This window comes from Phycodurus eques, chromosome 1, assembly GCF_024500275.1.
Source record: "Phycodurus eques isolate BA_2022a chromosome 1, UOR_Pequ_1.1, whole genome shotgun sequence".
Classification (NCBI taxonomy): domain Eukaryota; kingdom Metazoa; phylum Chordata; class Actinopteri; order Syngnathiformes; family Syngnathidae; genus Phycodurus; species Phycodurus eques.
The window spans coordinates 16,225,197-16,242,511 of record NC_084525.1 but is presented as its reverse complement, the minus strand read 5'-3'; the positions used below and the strand labels follow the sequence as shown (position 1 = coordinate 16,242,511).

Here is a 17,315-nt window from a genome sequence, read left to right as displayed (position 1 = left end):
GGCCAAAGAGGAAAAGGACCACCCAGATTGTTATGAGTGCAAAGTTCAAAAAGCCTGCATCTGTGATGGTATGGGGATGTGTTAGTGCCCATGGCATGGGTAACTTGCACATCTGTGAAGGCACCATTAATACTGAAATGTGCATACAGGTTTTGGAGCAACATGTTGACATCCAAGCAATGACATTTTCAGGGACGTCCCTGCTTATTTCAGAAAGACAATGCCAAACCACATTCTGCACATTACAACAGCGTGGCCTTGTAGTGAAATAGTGCAAGTACGAGACTGGCCTACCAGCAGTCCAGACCTATCTCCTATTGAAAATGTGTGGCACATTATGAAGCGCAAAATACAACAATGGAGACTGTTGAGCACCTGAAGTTGGACATCAAGCAAGAATGGAAATAATTCCACCTACAAAGCTTCAACAAAAAGGTAATGTAACAAAGTGATAAACATGCCCTTGGCCGAGCTTTTCTGGAATGTGATACAGGAATAAAAATTCAAAATTAGTTAATATTTGCAGAAAAAAATTATCAGTTTGAATATTAAATTGTGTTTTTAGTGTATTCAATGGAATATAGTTTGGAAAATATTTGAAAATCATTGCATCCTCCCTTTATTTACATTTTACACAACATCCCAACTTCATTGGAATTGGGGTTTGTATATCCATTAGTTTAGAATGCATTTCTTGAGTGTGTTATCCCTTGAAGGAAAAACAGCAACGCTTTAGGACAAGTGATCCTGACAAATAAAGGCAGATAAAGGAGTGTATTTGATCTTACCCAAACATTTGACACTGCCCACTGCATAGGCTGAGGCAGCCCGGGGCTTGTTAGTGACCAAAGCCAGCTCCCCGAAGTACTGACCCCTGCTACAGCGCGCTATCTCCACCTCCGCATTGTCTGCATGGTCCGCCTTCGTCTGCACGGTGTTAAGAGGAGAGAAGAGGATTGAAGGTTAGCAACCAGCGAGCATCGCGATTCCCTGTGTTGCTTGACAAAACCTTTTTAATGGGAAGTGTGGGCTGTCACTGTAAAAATTATCCATACAGAAACTACCTGGTAGACTAAGTTATTTTTTTTTCTTTGCACAGTGTGAATATGATAAACCTATGGATTGAGATAGATTATACAATGTATACCACCAGATATTATGAGTCCTGAACGCACACATTTAGGCCATCTACTGAATTTTTGTCGTGCAACTATAGTTCCATCAACACTTTGGTTAAAAGAGAATCATAAACACTACACATTGTATCAAAATTTGAGTTTTTTTTGCGGGGGACCCATGTTGATATGGCACAAATAGATGTGAAAATGTTTAAAATAAAATGGTAGACTTGCAATTGACTATAAATGTAGTATAGCCTGGTGGGAGACAATTATTCTACAATATAAAATCAGACAACTGAAAGCAGCCAAAACAAAAATCTGCTTACTTTACTCTTCATCATGATCTTGACATCTCCAGATTCTACTATGTAGAAGCAGTCAGCACTGTCTCCCTGTCAATAGAAGATAGTTAAGTTTATGACATAAAAATTGGCAGTATCTTGGTCCTCATTCCATTTTAAGATACATTTTTAGAAAATTTCAATAGTCTACAAACGCTCAGTTCAACGTCCTGGCCAAGATGTCTTGAAATAATTTATGATTGGTAAATGATGGTCATGCTCTGCCTGTACGAGTGGAAATGTGAGGGGCTTACCTGGGTGATGATGCGCTCACCATCTGAGAACTGCTTTGCCCCTAATACATCCACAATCTTCATCCTCTCTGTTGCCTGCACGGATTCAACGAGGGGGATGACGAGGGAGGAAATATAAGAGAAATTGTGGGAATAGAATACTTTCACGCATGCAGACATGTCTGTCACATGTGTTTCCAAGGTGACAATAGCTCTGATGGCACCACGTATATACAAACCCTTGTCATTTGATGAAGGCAGAGGGATTAGGAAAACAGGGTATATGACTTTGATGATTTCAGCCTTCTTCTCTACCACCTTAGTTTGAATTTGTGACGTGTCAGTCGAAAGAAGGAACGGCAGCCACAATTTACATTTCAATAGTTATACTGATTTAAAAATAGACAGTTAATGTGACCATAAAGTGACTGCCTAATAATTTACTTTTCTGTTGCTCCGACAAATGGCACAGCCTTGCTTTTTTGATGCTGAAATGGATAGCGGCGCGTAGAGCTGACGTGACCTTGCAGGCTAGTTATTTTGTTTTGTCTGCCCCTTTAGAAGTGGTTACTACGCCACCAGGCAGACTTGTGATCCTCTCTGTACAACCATTAATACTACCCACTAAATTTATCCTCCATATTTGCAGGTTCTGCTGGATTGTGATTCATTTTAATTTATTATTATTATTTTTTTAATTGAATAAAACCTAAACCATCTGGGGTATATCAGTCAGCCACTTTTCTGTCACTTGGAAGTACCCTGGCTCCTACTGTTTACAAACATTCTGTAAAGGTCGATCAACAGATTTATTGATAAGTCCACTCTCTCTCAAGCACTGAACTCACCTCCAGGGATTTGAGTAAGGGCACAGACTCAATAAAAGACTCGTACATCTTTCGCTTCTTGGCATTGTTCTTCACAATGAGTCGACGAAATGTGGCACGATCCTAAGGGGGGGACAAAAAAAATAAAAAATCTCAAGTGGGTTCTCAAAGCATCTGTTTTGTCGCCCCCCGTTGCACCACTTTAATGTTCAAGATCATCAAACAAATGCAAATATCAGAGAAGGATAACCCAAGTAAACAAAGTACAGTTTATAACAGGTGAATTTATTTACTAAGGGAAAAAATGAAATCAAGCATTTTCTATAACTGGCAATGAGTCTTGCATATCTGTAAGGAGATATATGTTGGCCCACTCTTCCTTGCAGAATTAATTCAGCAACAATGGAGGGTTTTCGGGCACGAACGGCCTTTTTAGGTCATGCCACAGCATTTTCACTTGGATTCATGTCCGGACTTTGACTATGCCACTCCAAAACCTTCATTTTTATTTATTTATTTTCTTTTTTTTCAAGCCATTCAGAAGTTGACTTTCTGGTGTGTTTTGGGTCGTAGTCCTGCTGCAGAACCCAAGTGTGCTTCAGCTTGAGGTCACAAACTGATGATTGAACACTCTCCTTCAGGATTTTCTGGTAAAGACCAGAATTCATGGTTATATCAATCACAGCAAGTCATCCAGGTCCTGGAGGAGACTGTTTTTATGAAGTTGTTTTTCCGAAATGCTGTGTTAATTTTACGCCAGCTGTAACAACACACACACTTTCCAAAAGTTAAACTTTCGTCTCGTCAGTCCATAGAATATCCTCCCCAAACTCTTGGGAATCAATCTTTTTTTTTGTTTTGTTTTTGCAAAAGACAAAGTTAAGTTTGTTTTTTTGTCAGCAGTAGTTTTTGCCTTGGAACTCCGCCATAAATGCCATTTCCCCCCCCAGTCTCTTTATCATTATTTAGTCATGAACACTGACCTTAATTGATGCAAGGAAGGCTGCAGTTCTCTATATTTTGTCCTGTGTTCCTTTCTGACCTCCTGGATGAGTCGTCACTGTGCTCTTGTGGTAGTTTTTGTAGGCCGGTCAATCCTGAGAAGGTTCACCAGTGTTCCATGTTTTCTCCATTTGTAGATAAAGTCTCACCGCGGTTCACTACAATCCTAAACCTTGAGGATGGCTTTAAAAACCTTTCCAAACTGGTAGTTGTCAATTACGTTATTTCTCATGTGATTTTTAATTAATTAAATTTTTTTTTTTAATCGGAGCATTTTGTTGTAGCTTTTTGAGATCTTTTGGCCGAGTTTATTAGATAGGCTCGATTTAAAATGCAACCAAGCTCATTTTCGTGTTTTGTTTCCAATACATTAAATATGTTTGACGTGCGGAAAACTTGCAAAGACTGAGAACAATATAGTACTGAATTGTTGAGATGAGAGATGGCTTTAAATTCTCTTTTTTTTTTTTCTTGATTTTGTTGGCGGGGCTAAAAACTAGCCCCGTGACATCACGGGGCTCGTGCGTATATCCCACTATATAAAAACCAAGCGCCCTTATTCCATTCAGTGGCCATTCAGTAGAATTGCACTTCCTTGTTCATAAATAACTTCATCCAGTTCTACCAGTATTTTGCCAATTGGCCATGAAACTGCCTACAACTTGAAAAATAACATCTTCGCTGAAGTGTACTGTGTTTTGTGTTATTTGGGCAACATATCTTGCCGTCTCGCACCCATGCATGTTGTGTTGCGAGGCAGCGGTAAAACGGACGAGATCCGCAGCCCATTGCCAGCAGTTAGAGAAGCCACTGGAGGTTCAGCACAACAGCGTTCATGCCGGTAGCCTCACAGCCTTCTTCCCTCGGGCGAGGAGGACAAAATTCATTCAGGAGGGCCGGAAAGCGTCGTGTGGCTTTGGCCGCTTATGGAGCACCATTCTGTGGCCACAGAAGCGCGTTGTCTGTGGAATTTCAAAGGACAGAAATTGTCCTGGAGGCGCGGTTTATGGTCATTATAGAGGCTGCTTCTCTGCAGCCCGTGAAAGCGTGTGATATCTTGGTCGCTGGAATGGAACTGTGAGCGAAGGAAGGTGGTACATGTATTTGGTTGACAGGAGAAGCGGGATTTTCAGAGCTCTCAGCGACACGCCCACAGCGTCTACAAGCTGAAAGAATGTCTCAATTCTTGACCATTTTGAAGCCTGATTTCGCATAAATTTAAATTTTTATATTCATTAATTGATTCATTGTCAGGCTTGTTTACAAGACTCTTCTGTTATTTGTCAAGTTTACAAGTCTTTATTTATCCTGTTTGGTTGCACTTTAAGTGAGTTCCTAATTGAACAGGTCTGGAGGTAATCAGGCTTGGGTGTGGTAAGTAAAAATGAACCAAAAGAAGTAATCAGCCACTCTTAATCCATGATTTAACAAAGGGGGCCATTACTTTTTCCACACAGGGCCAGGTAGGTTTGAATTAGGACTGCAGGATATTGGGACAAAAAGTGACATTGCGATTTTCTTCAAGCCTGCGATATATATTGCGATGTTAAAAAAATACAGGACAACAAACACGTAACATGAAAACCAGCACATCTCTTTTGCCCTCTAGAAAAACTACAGGTGCTGGTCATATGATTAGAATATCATGAAAAAGTTGATCTATTTCAGTAATTCCATTCAAAAAGTGAAACTTTTATAACGTATACATTCACACAGACTGACATATTTCAAGCGTTTATTTCTTTTAATGTTGATGATATCTGACAACGAATGAAAACCCCAAATTGAGTATCTCAGAAAATTAGAATATTGTGGAGAGGTGCAATATTGAAGACACCTGGTGTCACATTCTAATCAGCTACTTAACTCAAAACACCTGCAAAGGCCTTGCAATGGTTTCTCAGTCTAGTTTGTAGGCTACACAATCATGGGGAAGACTGCTGACCTGACAGTTGTACAAAAGATGACCATTGACACTTTGCACAAGGAGGGCAAGACACAAAAGGTCATTCCTAAAGTGGCTGGCTGTTAAGAGCTCTGTGTCCAAGCACATTAATAGAGAGGTGAAGGGAAGTAAAATATGTGGTAGCAAAAAGTGTACAAGCAATAGGCATAACCGTACACTGGAGAGGATTGTAGAGAGAGAGGGGGAGGAAAAAAAACAAAAAAAAAACCCATTAAAAAATGCGGGGGAGATTCACAAAGAGTGGACTGCAGCTGGAGTCAGTGCTTCAAGAACCACCACGCACAGACATATGCAAGGCATGGGTTTCAGCTGTCGCATTCCTTGTGTGAAGCCACTCTTGAACAAGAGAGAGCGTCAGAAGGGTCTCGCCTGGGCTAAAGAAAAAAAGGACTGGATTGCTACTGAGTGGTCAAAAGTTATGTTCTTTGATCAAAGTAAATTTTCCATGTCCTTTGGAAATCAAGGTCCCAGAGTCTGGAGGAAGAGAGGAGAATCCATGTTGCTTGAGGTCGAGTGTAAAGTTTCCACAGTCAGTGATGATTTGGGGTGCCATGACATGTGCTGGTGTTGGTCCACTGTGTTTCCTTAGCTCCAAGGTCAACGCAGCAGTCTACCAGGAAGTTTTAGAGCACTTCATGCTTCCTGCTGCTGAGCAACTTTATAGAAACACAGATTTCATTTTCCAACAGGACTTGGCACCTGCACACAGTACCAAAGCTACCAGTACCTGGTTTAAGGACCATGGTATCCCTGTTCATTGCTGCAGAATTCAGGCAAAAGGAGCCCAACTAACTATTGAGTGCTGTACATGCTTATACTTTTCATTTTCATACTTTTCAGTTGGCCAACATTTCAAGAAATATTTGTTTGTATCGGTCTTAATCAAATTTTCTGAGATACTGAATTTTGGATTTTCATTAGTTGTCAGTTATAAACATCACAATTAAAAGAAAAACATTTGAAATAGATCAGTCTGTGTAATGAATTAATATAATTACTTTTTCACTTTTTGAATGGAATTACTGAAATAAATAAACTTTTACATGATATTATAATTATATGACCAGCACCTGTATGTTCAGGAGAGAACAAAAGTATACAGAGTCATTTTTTATTAAGTCTACATGTATTTAAATGCACTGTAGTGTTGAGCAACCATCTGGCCACACATCAAGTTAGAATAATTTTTCATGCCCAGTTATACTGTTGAATCATTAGCAAATCCCTAACACTATTCATTTTTTAAATCAATCCGGTATTTTACACCTATGTTTTAACATATCTATTTAAATTTCTAATTAAGTGTATGAGTTGAAGCAAATCACAGTGTACACCTGAAGTCCCCCCCCCCCCCCCAAGTGTAATCGGTTATGACATGCATTCGTTCGTCTCATCCTAAAGAGAAATACAGTAAATGCAGGCGTGTAATTGTTTACCATGTCCTCATTAATCGTTTTCATACAAAAAAATAAGTACATAACACACTGGGCTGCTCCATGTGTGTTGTTTGATAGGCTAAAATTTACCGTAACATTGGTGCTAATCTTATTAGCACGTCCAACCAGGTCCCTCTGCTGGTCACTTATTAATAATACAGTTGATTGACTGCATATCAATACAACAGCATTGCACAGAACCCGGTGATGTGACTATTATACACACTTGCATTGCAATGGCGATGCTCAAATGATATATTGTGCAGCCCTAATTTGATTTTTTTTCCCTTAATAAAATCAACATTTAAAAAAGCAATTTACGTTTACTTGGGATATGTCTATGTCTGATATTTCCATTTGTTTGATGATCTAAAAGTGGGGAAACTATGCAAAAACATAATAATTTGAGAAGTGGGCCAATACTTTTTCACGGCACTGCTAAGTGACATCAACAGTTTTATATCTACAAACGCTTCAGGTTTGATTGATTGCGTATTTCAATGCTCTTACCAGCCCCCATAGCGACCCCTCCTGGGTGGCGATGATGGTAGCTGCACGTGGTGTGTTGTACATGAGTGCCAGCTCCCCGAAGCTGCCCTTATTGTCATACTGACCCACGCATGTTCCTGATACCACAATGTCATACACGCCTCTGAAGATTGAGAAATCAAACAAGAGAAACCTTGAATCAGTCCATGCACAGTAAAACAATGTGATTAATGTAATTCAGGCAAAAGTTCAAGTGAAAAGTATTGCCCCTCAGACCTGTTGCTTGAGTTGTAAAAAGCACAAATTTGAGAAATTATCATAGTTCTGTAGATCATTTCATTAGCTAGCAGTTTCAAAAAAGACCAACATTTTACTAACCCGCACAGTATTGCTCAAGCCCAACTTATCTGACATTTTAACACTACTTGAACACAGGAGACCATTCTAGTCAGTTGGTTGAGGATCACGTGCTGTTCCCAGGGTCAAATCTAAAAATGTCAGTTGGCTTGTATGGTGATTAATAAAAACATTCCACAGCACACAATCAGTCAGAGGGGCCAATTATAGAATTTAGTTGTGCCTTAAGGCAGAGCATCTACCCATATTCACGTCTGTAGTTTAGTATCATATTATACATCAAAGCGGAAGTAAAGCCAGGAAGTCAAAACTTCCCCTTATATTGTAAATGCCCATGTCTTCTTTGTCTGATGCAGGTGACTTGAATCTAATAAGAATTACTCTAAAAAATACTTTTGAAATACTGCATCGTAAGCCGCAAGTGTGCAGATTAATTTTCGCCTATTAAATGGCCTCGGAAAAGTACTCTGTCGGCTGTAGCGTCACAGACACTCTGGTAGCTAGCTGCTAGCCGCCAACAGCGGCGAGCTAACACCGTATTCTACCATTGAATTAATGATGTAATAAATTTTGCGTTATTAATTAGTGATTGAACATGATTTTGGGAATTTAGCGTTATTAATTAGTGATTGAACATTATTTCGGGATGGTGTTGTGTTGATGTTGGTGGCAACAGTATCTTCTTCTTCTTGCAGCCCGATGGGGGGGCACAAGCCAGTGCAAACTGTAGGCCTGTCCCAAGCCCGGATAAATGCAGAGGGTTGCGTCAGGAAGGGCATCTTGCTCAAATCTTTGTCAAACAAATATGAACATTCATCCAAACAATTACATACCGGATCGGTCATGGCCTGGGTTTTAACAACGTCCGCGACCACCCCCATTAATCTATAGGGCGCTGGTGGAAATTCAGCTACTTTGGGTCGAAGACAAAGGAGATGTAGAAGGCAGGTTCTTAGGCAGAAAGAAAAGAGGAAAGCACTGAGCCTAGAACTGAATGTGGGGACTATGACAGGAAAAGTTCAGTAGTTGGTTGCCATGATGTTTAGGAGAAAGGTTGATCTTTTGTGTGTCCAGGACTGCAGGTGGAAAGAGAGTAAGGCTAGAACCTTAGGAGCTGGGTTCTGATTATGTTACCATGGTGTAGATGGGGGAAACATGGAGTAGGGATTATTTTAAAGGAAGAGTGAGCCAAGAATGTCTTGAAGGTGAAAAGAGTGTCAGATCGAGTGATGATGCAGAAAACCTTAAATTGAGAGTGTTATGTATCATCTAATTAGTGGCTCTCCCCCACAGGTAAGACGCGACCCAGACATAGAGAGAGTTGTGATTGGTGCAGATTGCAATGGACATGTTGGTGAAGGAAACAGGGGTAATGAAGAAGTAATGGGTAAGTACGGTATCCAGGAAAGGAACTTGGAGGGACAGATGGTGGTAGACTTTGCAAAAAGGATGGGAATGGCTGTAGTGAAATTTTTTTTCCAGAAGAGGCAGGAACATAGGGTGACCTACAAGAGCGGAGGTAGAAGCACGCAGGTGGATTACATCTTGTGCAGACGATGTAATCTGAAGGAGGTTACTGACTCTAAGGTAGTGGGCAGGGAAGAGTGTGGCTCGAAAGCATAGGATGGTGGTGAGGAGGAGGAGGACGAAGGCAGAGCAGAGAACCAAGTGGTGGAAGCTGAGAAAGGAAGAGTGTTGTGTGGCTTTTCAAGATGAGGTGAGACAGTCTCTTGGTGGACAGGAGGATCATCTAAAAGACTGGACCACTCCAGCCAAGGTGATCAGAGAGACAGGCAGGAGAGTACTTGTATCTTCTGGGAGGAAAGAGGAGAAGGAGACTTGGTGGTGGAACCTCAAAGTACAGGAAATCATACAAGGAAAGAGCTTAGCAAAGAAGAAGTGGGATACAGAGGACCAAGGAGAGGAGACAAGAATATGTGGAGATCAGAAGCAGGGCAAAGGTAGAGGTGGCAAAGGCCAAACAAGAGGCATATCATGATATGTATATCAGGTTGGACATTAAAGAAAGGGAGAAAGAAAGAAGAAAATAACGAAGGTGTGGCTTCAGAACAACTCCGTGACTGTTCTTGAACGGCCCAGCCAGAGCCCTGATTTAAACCCAATTGAGCATCTCTGGAGAGACCTGAAAATGGCTGTCTACCAACATTCACCATCCAACCTGACAAAACTGGAGAGGATCTGCAAGGAGGAATGGCAGAGGATCCCCAACTCCAGTTGTGAAAAATCTGTTGCATCATTCCCAAAAAGACTCATGCTGTATTAGCTCAAAAGGGTGCTTCTACTACACACTGAGCAAAGGGTCTGAGTACTTATGGCTGTGTGATATTTCAGTTTTTCTTTTTTAATAAATTTGCAAAAAAATTCAACAATTACGTTTTTTTCTGTCAATATGGGGTGTTGTGTGTACATAAATGAGGAAAAAAATGAACTTAAATTATTTTAGCAAATTGCTGCAATATGACCTACCTACTGTATGTGCATGAATAAGAGGGGTGGAGGGGGAAGAGTGAGGCTACAGGGAGAAGCGATAGCAAGGGTGGAGGACTTTAAATACTTGGGGTCAACAGTCCAGAGCAATGGTGAGTGTGGCAAGGAAGTGAAGAAACAGGTTGACAGGTTGGGAATGGGTGGAGGAAGGTGTCAAGTGTGTTATGTAACAGAATATTCTCTGCTAGAACGAAGGGCCAAGTTTATGATGGTGAGGCCAGCCATGATGTACGGACTAGAGACAGTGGCACTGAAGAGGTAACAGGAAGCAGAGCTGGAGGTGGCGGAAATGAAGATTCTCTCTCTGAGTGACTAGGTTGGATAGGCATAGATCATTTTAAACTTGAGACTATGTGAGCCCTGGTATGCACACGTCATTGAAACACATCTTACAAATTATGCCCTGGTAATCAAACATATGAGCACAACTCTGAAATGTTCTCTCCTTTACTAAATAAAAGTAAGGCTGCCTTCCACAATAAGCGCAGGTAAATAAAAAGACAATGTTATACGTGTTCACATAAAGTCCAGAACTTAAGAAAAATAAAGTTTGACTTTCCCCTTTTCTGTTTGGCATCTTGACACAACAGTGAAGTCTCAAACAATTTTACATATTTTAACAAATCTTAACAACTGAACCGTTTTACAGGTTATGTTTGTTAAAAACCTTTATTTTGTTCCATAATGGCGTTTTACATATATGCACTTTTAACAAGTGCTCCCAGTAGGAACTTCCCTGAGAAGTTGAAACAAAAATGATGCTGACGGTTCCATTTTTAGCACCGTTTGTTTGTTCCAAACGTTTCATGTTAGGGTTAATGTTTAATTCTTATTCCAGAAGACAATATTATTCAGCATACCATGTTTAGACTCGTGGTAGAGCTGGGCAATATGGTATTATATATATATTGTGGGGACAATAGAAAATGTCTATCATACCATTTGTCCTCATCATTTTCATTTCTATCGTCAATTATCCAATTTTCAAGCAAGCATTTTCAAAATGTATGCTGTAGGGCTGAAACAGGTCCTTAATTCAAGCACCTAGATTTGAAAAAAATGCTGAGGATACCTCAGAGAACGTTTTTTTAAAATTTGCAAAACTTAAAGGACGTAGGCATGTGCTACCTTTAATGTGGCAGTGTGCTTAAGTAACCTAAGCAAGGGAAGAAAGACACAGATGTGTGATATATATTTTTAAGGTTTACAGTGAATAACACCTATTTCTGAGCGGTCAGCTTGCTCTCAAAACAAAGATTAAACAATAAAAGTCTCATAATTTGACAAAAAGAGCATGGATGGATAAAAGAAATGAAAGCTGCAGGCAGGCAGATACAAACAGAAAGGCAATTGCTGATTGGTCAAAAGTCAGTCGGCGCTCATGGCGGGCATCGAACAGATGACAAAATGCAACATGCCAGGCCATGTACGGTAGAAAAGTGGGCGAAAAGCGTGGCTTCGTTTTACTGTCAAAGAGGGTGCTGTTGATGAGATGCATTGTTTCCTTTGTCGCCAGCACGCAAATCAAATTAAATATTGACAAAATTAGTCGCAGAAGTTTGTGGAAGGTGTTGCAGGAAGCAAGGTAAAGAAAATTAATGTTGACAAACGCGCAAGAAGGCAGTAAATGTGGATATAAATCCTGCAACATTAGCCGAAATCTACAAAACTACTATTGGACGGGCATTGAGCCATGCCTAACAGCGATAATGATTGGGTAAGTAAATTCAATCGGTGATGTGTTGTATCATGGTACTACCGTAATTTTTCATGTATAATGCGCAATTTTTCCCCACAAATATCTTCAAACGTCAATAGGGCATATTACACAAAGTTAGAAAATTCCTTCACAATGAAATGACATCTACGAGTAGATGTGTTTTACAACCCCAATTCCAATGAAGTTGGGATGTTGTGTTAAACATAAATAAAAACAGAATACAATTATTTTCAACCTATATTTAATTGAATACACTATAAAGACAAGATATTTAATGTTCAAACTGATGAACTTGATTGTTTTTAGCAAATAATCTAACTTAGAATTTTATGGCTGCAACACGTTACAAAAAAGCTGGGACGGGTGGCAAAAAAGACTGAGAAAGTTGAGGAATGCTCATCAAACACCTGGTTTGGAACATCCCACAGTTGACCAGGCTAATTGGGAACAGGTGGGTGCCATGATTGGGTATAAAAGGAGCTTCCCTGAATTGCTCAGTCATTCACAAGCAAAGATGGGGCGAGGTTCACCTCTTTGTGAACAAGTGCGTGAGAAAATAGTCGAACAGTTTAAGGACAATGTTCCTCAACGTACAATTGTAAGGAATTTAGGGAGTTCATCATCTACGGTCCATATCATCATCAAAAGGTTCAGAGAATCTGGAGAATTCACTGCATATAAGCGGCAAGGCCGAAAACCAACATTGAATCAATGTGTAAAGGATATCACCACATGGGCTCAGGAACACTTCAGAAAACCAATGTCAGTAAATACAGTTCGGCGCTACACCAATAAGTGCAACTTGAAACTGAGCCCGAGCTCATCTAAGATGGACTGATGCAAAGTGGAAAAGTGTTCTGTGGTCCGACGAGTCCACATTTCAAATTGTTTTTGGAAATTGTGGACGTCGTGTCCTCTGGGCCAAAGAGGAAAAGAACCATCCGGACTGTTATGGTCGCAAAGTTCAAAAGCCAGCATCTGTGATGGTATGGGGCTGTGTTAGTGCAAATGGCATTGGTAACTTACACACCTGTGAAGGCACCATTAATGCTGAAAGGTACATACAGGTTTTGGAGAAACATATGCTGCCATCTAAGCAACGTCTTTTTCATGGACGCCCCTGCTTATTTCAGCAAGACAATGCGAAACCACATTCTGCACGTGTTACAAGAGTGTGGCTTCATAGTAAAAGAGTGCGGGTACTAGACTGGCCTGCCTGCAGTCCAGACCTGTCTCCCATTGAAAATGTGTGGGTCATTATGAAGCGTAAAATACGACAACGCAGACCCCGGACTGTTGAACAGCTGAAGCTGTACATCAAACAAGAATGGCAAAGAATTTCACCGACAAAGCTTCAACAATTAGTGTCCTCAGTTCCCAAACGTTTATTGAATGTTGTTAAAAGAAAAGGTGATGCAACACAGTGGTAAACATGAACCTGTCCCAGCTTTTTTGGAACGTGTTGCAGCCATAAAATTCTAAGTTCATGATTATTTGCTAAAAACAATGAAGTTTATCAGTTTGAACATTAAATATATATATATATATATATATATATATAAATATATATATATATATATATATATATATATATAAAATATATATCTTTTTAATGTATTTAATTCAATATAGGTTGAACATGATTTGCAAATCATTGTATTCTGTGTCCCAACTTCATTGGAATTGGGGTTGTAGAGTTTTAAATCTTGTGATTTATTAATTTACACCATATTTAGTGTCACATTTAAAATGTTATAATTCATGTACTCTTATACCGTGTCAATATTAAGGTTACAATGCACCCTGGTGTTTAGTTTTAAGACTGCGGCTTTGTGGAGGTATTTTCCACCTCCCACATGACCAACTGATATAAAACAGCATTTTAAGAACTATACAATAGCGCTAAGCACGCTGGGAAATCTGATAGCGAGCCACCATGTTTATATATCGTCATTGTTGACGTCATCGTGTGGCTTGCTGTTGGATGATGTCCCACCGTGCCAACGTGGAGTGATGATAAAGAAAATAAAAACATGATGTGCAGTCAGGAGCTGACCACTTCTAATAGACAATAATGTGTAATGGAACAAGGAAGTGTGGTTCAATCTTATAGAGAGATATTATAAGATAAGATATTAGGACCACTAGTGCTTTATGTACTCCAAGATAGATGTTTTAATTTGAGTTTAAACACTTCCAGAACTTCTAGGAGTATTAAGAATATTTGTCTTATTCATAGTCAGCTGGTCTAAATTCATAAACGCACATCCATGAGAACGTACTGGATTGTGTTGCATGGTAAAATGGTAGTTGCAAACTGTAGGCCGGTCCCAAGCCCGGATAAATGCAGAGGGTTGCGTCAAGAAGGGCGTCTGGCTTAAAACTTTGCCAAACAAATATGAGCGTTCATCCAAAGAATTCCATACCGGATCGGTCGTGGCCCGGGTTAACAACGTCTGCCACCGGCGCCGTCAACCTACAGGGCGCCGGTGGAAATTCAGCTAACTATGGGTCGAAGTCAAAGAAGAGGTGGAAAGCGGGTTCTTCGGAAGAAAGAGAAGAGGAAAGCACAGAGCCTAGAACTGAATGTGGGGACTTTGAATGTTGGGACTATGACAGGAAAATCTCGGGAGTTGGTTGACATGATGATTAGGAGAAAGGTTGATATATTGTGTGTCCAGGAGACCAGGTGGAAAGGCAGTAAGGCTAGACATTTAGGGGCAGGGCTTAAATTTTTTTACCATGGTGTAGATTGGAAGAGAAATGGAGTCGGGGTTATTTTAAAAGAGGAGTTGGCTAAGAATGTCTTGGAGGTGAAAAGAGTATCAGATCGAGTGATGAGGCTGAAACTTGAACTTGAGGGTGTTATGTATAATGTGATTCGTAGCTATGCCCCACAGGTAGGATGTGACCGAGAGGTGAAGGAGAAATTCTGGAAGGAGCTAGACGAAGTAGTTCTGAGCATCCCAGACAGAGAGAGTCGTGATTGTAATGGACATGTTGGTGAAGGAAATAGGGGTGACGAAGAAGTAATGGGTATGTACGGCATCCAGGAAAGGAACTTAGAGGGACAGATGGTGGTAGACTTTGCAAAAAGGATGCAAATGGCTGTAGTGAACACTTTTTTCTAGAAGAGGCAGGAACATAGGGTGACCTACAAGAGCGGAGGTAGAAGCATGCAGGTGGATTACATCTTGTGCAGACGATGTAATCTGAAGGAGGTTACCGACTGTAAGGTAGTGGTAGGGGAGAGTGTGGCTAGACAGCATAGGATGGTGGTGTGTAAGATTAGGAAGACAAGAGCAGAGCGGAGAACCATGTGGTGGAAGCTGAGACTATACAGGTTGGCCAGACAGAGGGATAGAGATGGGAAAGATGTGCAGCAGGTTTGGGTGATTAAGGATAGAGATGGAAATATGTTGACTGGTGCCAGTAGTGTGCTAGATAGATGGAAAGAATACTTCGAGGAGTTGATGAATGAGGAAAATGAGAGAGAAGGGAGCGTAGTGTGGTGGACCAAGAAGTGGCAATGATTAGTAAGGGGGAAGTTAGAAAGGCATAAAAGAGGATGAAAAATGGAAAGGCAGTTGGTCCTGATGACATTCCTGCGGAGGTATGGAAGCATCTAGGAGAGGTGGCTGTGGAGTTTTTGACCAGCTTGTTCAATAGAATTCTAGCGCGTGAGAAGATACCTGAGGAATGGAGGAAAGGTGTGCTGGTGCCCATTTTTAAGAACAAGGGTGCTGTGCAGGGCTGTGGGAACTATAGAGGAATAAAGTTGATGAGCCACACAATGAAGTTATGGGGAAAAGTAGTGGAGGCAAGACTCAGGACAGAAGTGAGTATTTGCGAGCAACAGTATGGTTTCATGCCTAGAAAGAGTACCACAGATGCATTATTTGCCTTGAGGATGTTGATGGAAAAGTACAGAGAAGGTCAGAAGGAGCTACATTGTGTCTTTGTAGATCTAGAGAATGCCTATGACAGAGTACACAGAGAGGAACTGTGGTACTGCATGCGGAAGTCTGGAGTGGCAGAGAAGTATGTTATAATAATACAGGACATGTACGAGGGCAGCAGAACAGTGGTGAGGTGTGCTGTAGGTGTGACAGACTAATTTAAGGTGGAGGTGGGACTGCATCAGGGATCAGCCCTGAGCCCATTCCTGTTTGCAGTGGTGATGGATAGGCTGATAGATGAGGTTAGACTGGAATCCCCGTGGACCATGATGTTTGCAGATGACATTGTGATCTGCAGTGAAAGCAGGGAGCAGGTGGAAGAACAGGTTGGAACGGGTGGAGGAAGGTGTCAGGTGTGTTATGTGACAGATGAGTCTCTGCTCGGATGAAGGGCAAAGTTTATAAAACAGTGGTGAGGCCAGCCATGATGTATGGATTAGAGACAGTGGCACTGACGAGACAACAGGAAGCAGAGCTGGACGTGGCGGAAATGAAGATGTTGAGGTTCGCTCTCCAAGTGACCAGGTTGGATAAAATTAGAAATTAGCTCATCAGAGGGACAGCCAAGATTCAATGTTTTGGAGAAAAAGTTAGAGAGAGCAGACTTCGATGGTTTAGACACATCCAGAGGAGAAATAGTGAGTATATTGGTAGAAGGATGTTGAGGATGGAGCTGCGAGGCAACAAAGCTAGAGGAAGACCAAAGAGAAGGTTGATGGATGTCGTGAGGGAAGAATATGAGGGCAGTTGGTGTTCGAGAGGAGGATGCAGGAGATAGGCTTACATGGAAAATTATTACGGGCTGTGGCGACCCCTAAAGGGACAAGCCGAAAGGAAAAGAAGATTCTTAACTGCTCTTAAACCAAGCAAAAATATATTTACCTGAATACTTGATTGTTCGATAGCATTCTCAGTCGGCTACTCGATTACTGAAATATTCGATAGCTGTAGCACTAATTGCAGCACTACTGAATACATTTCTCATTTGTGACAGGTCTGTTTGTCACTTTGAAAGAAAGTGAGGAAAAGGTAATCGGTCATACTATGTTGTAAAATGTTTCATAGAATAGCTGACAATGTACTATATCGTGGTATATCGTTATCATGATATAAAATGGCCCAATATCATGCTAGAAGATTTTTTTTCATATCACCCAGCTCTAACTCGTGGGGGCACATACAATATACTGTATTCTTTCCCCAACATTTTTTTCTCCTTTCCTTTCACTTTAGGTTTCGTTTGTCAAGAAAGGACCAGTTCATAAAGATGTTAAGGGACAACTAGATGCTTAGGGTGCACTGTTAAATTGTACTTGTGTCAATGGGTTTGTCTGTATGTGTTCTCTATGATTGGTT

General features: G+C 40.8%; 1 protein-coding gene across 3 annotated transcripts in view; it reads right to left on the bottom strand.

The window, feature by feature from the left end:
• prkar2aa (protein kinase, cAMP-dependent, regulatory, type II, alpha A) overlaps positions 1-17,315 on the bottom strand; it is a 65,196-nt gene that overhangs the window by 4,614 nt on the left and 43,267 nt on the right. For all 3 annotated transcript variants that reach the window (XM_061680529.1, XM_061680521.1, XM_061680512.1), the window contains exons 6-10: positions 7,437-7,578; positions 2,544-2,645; positions 1,717-1,791; positions 1,448-1,513; positions 789-927 (exon numbers count right to left, since the gene is read on the bottom strand). In XM_061680529.1, the coding sequence (XP_061536513.1) occupies positions 789-927; positions 1,448-1,513; positions 1,717-1,791; positions 2,544-2,645; positions 7,437-7,578 (524 nt within the window). The remainder of the gene's footprint in view (positions 1-788; positions 928-1,447; positions 1,514-1,716; positions 1,792-2,543; positions 2,646-7,436; positions 7,579-17,315) is intronic.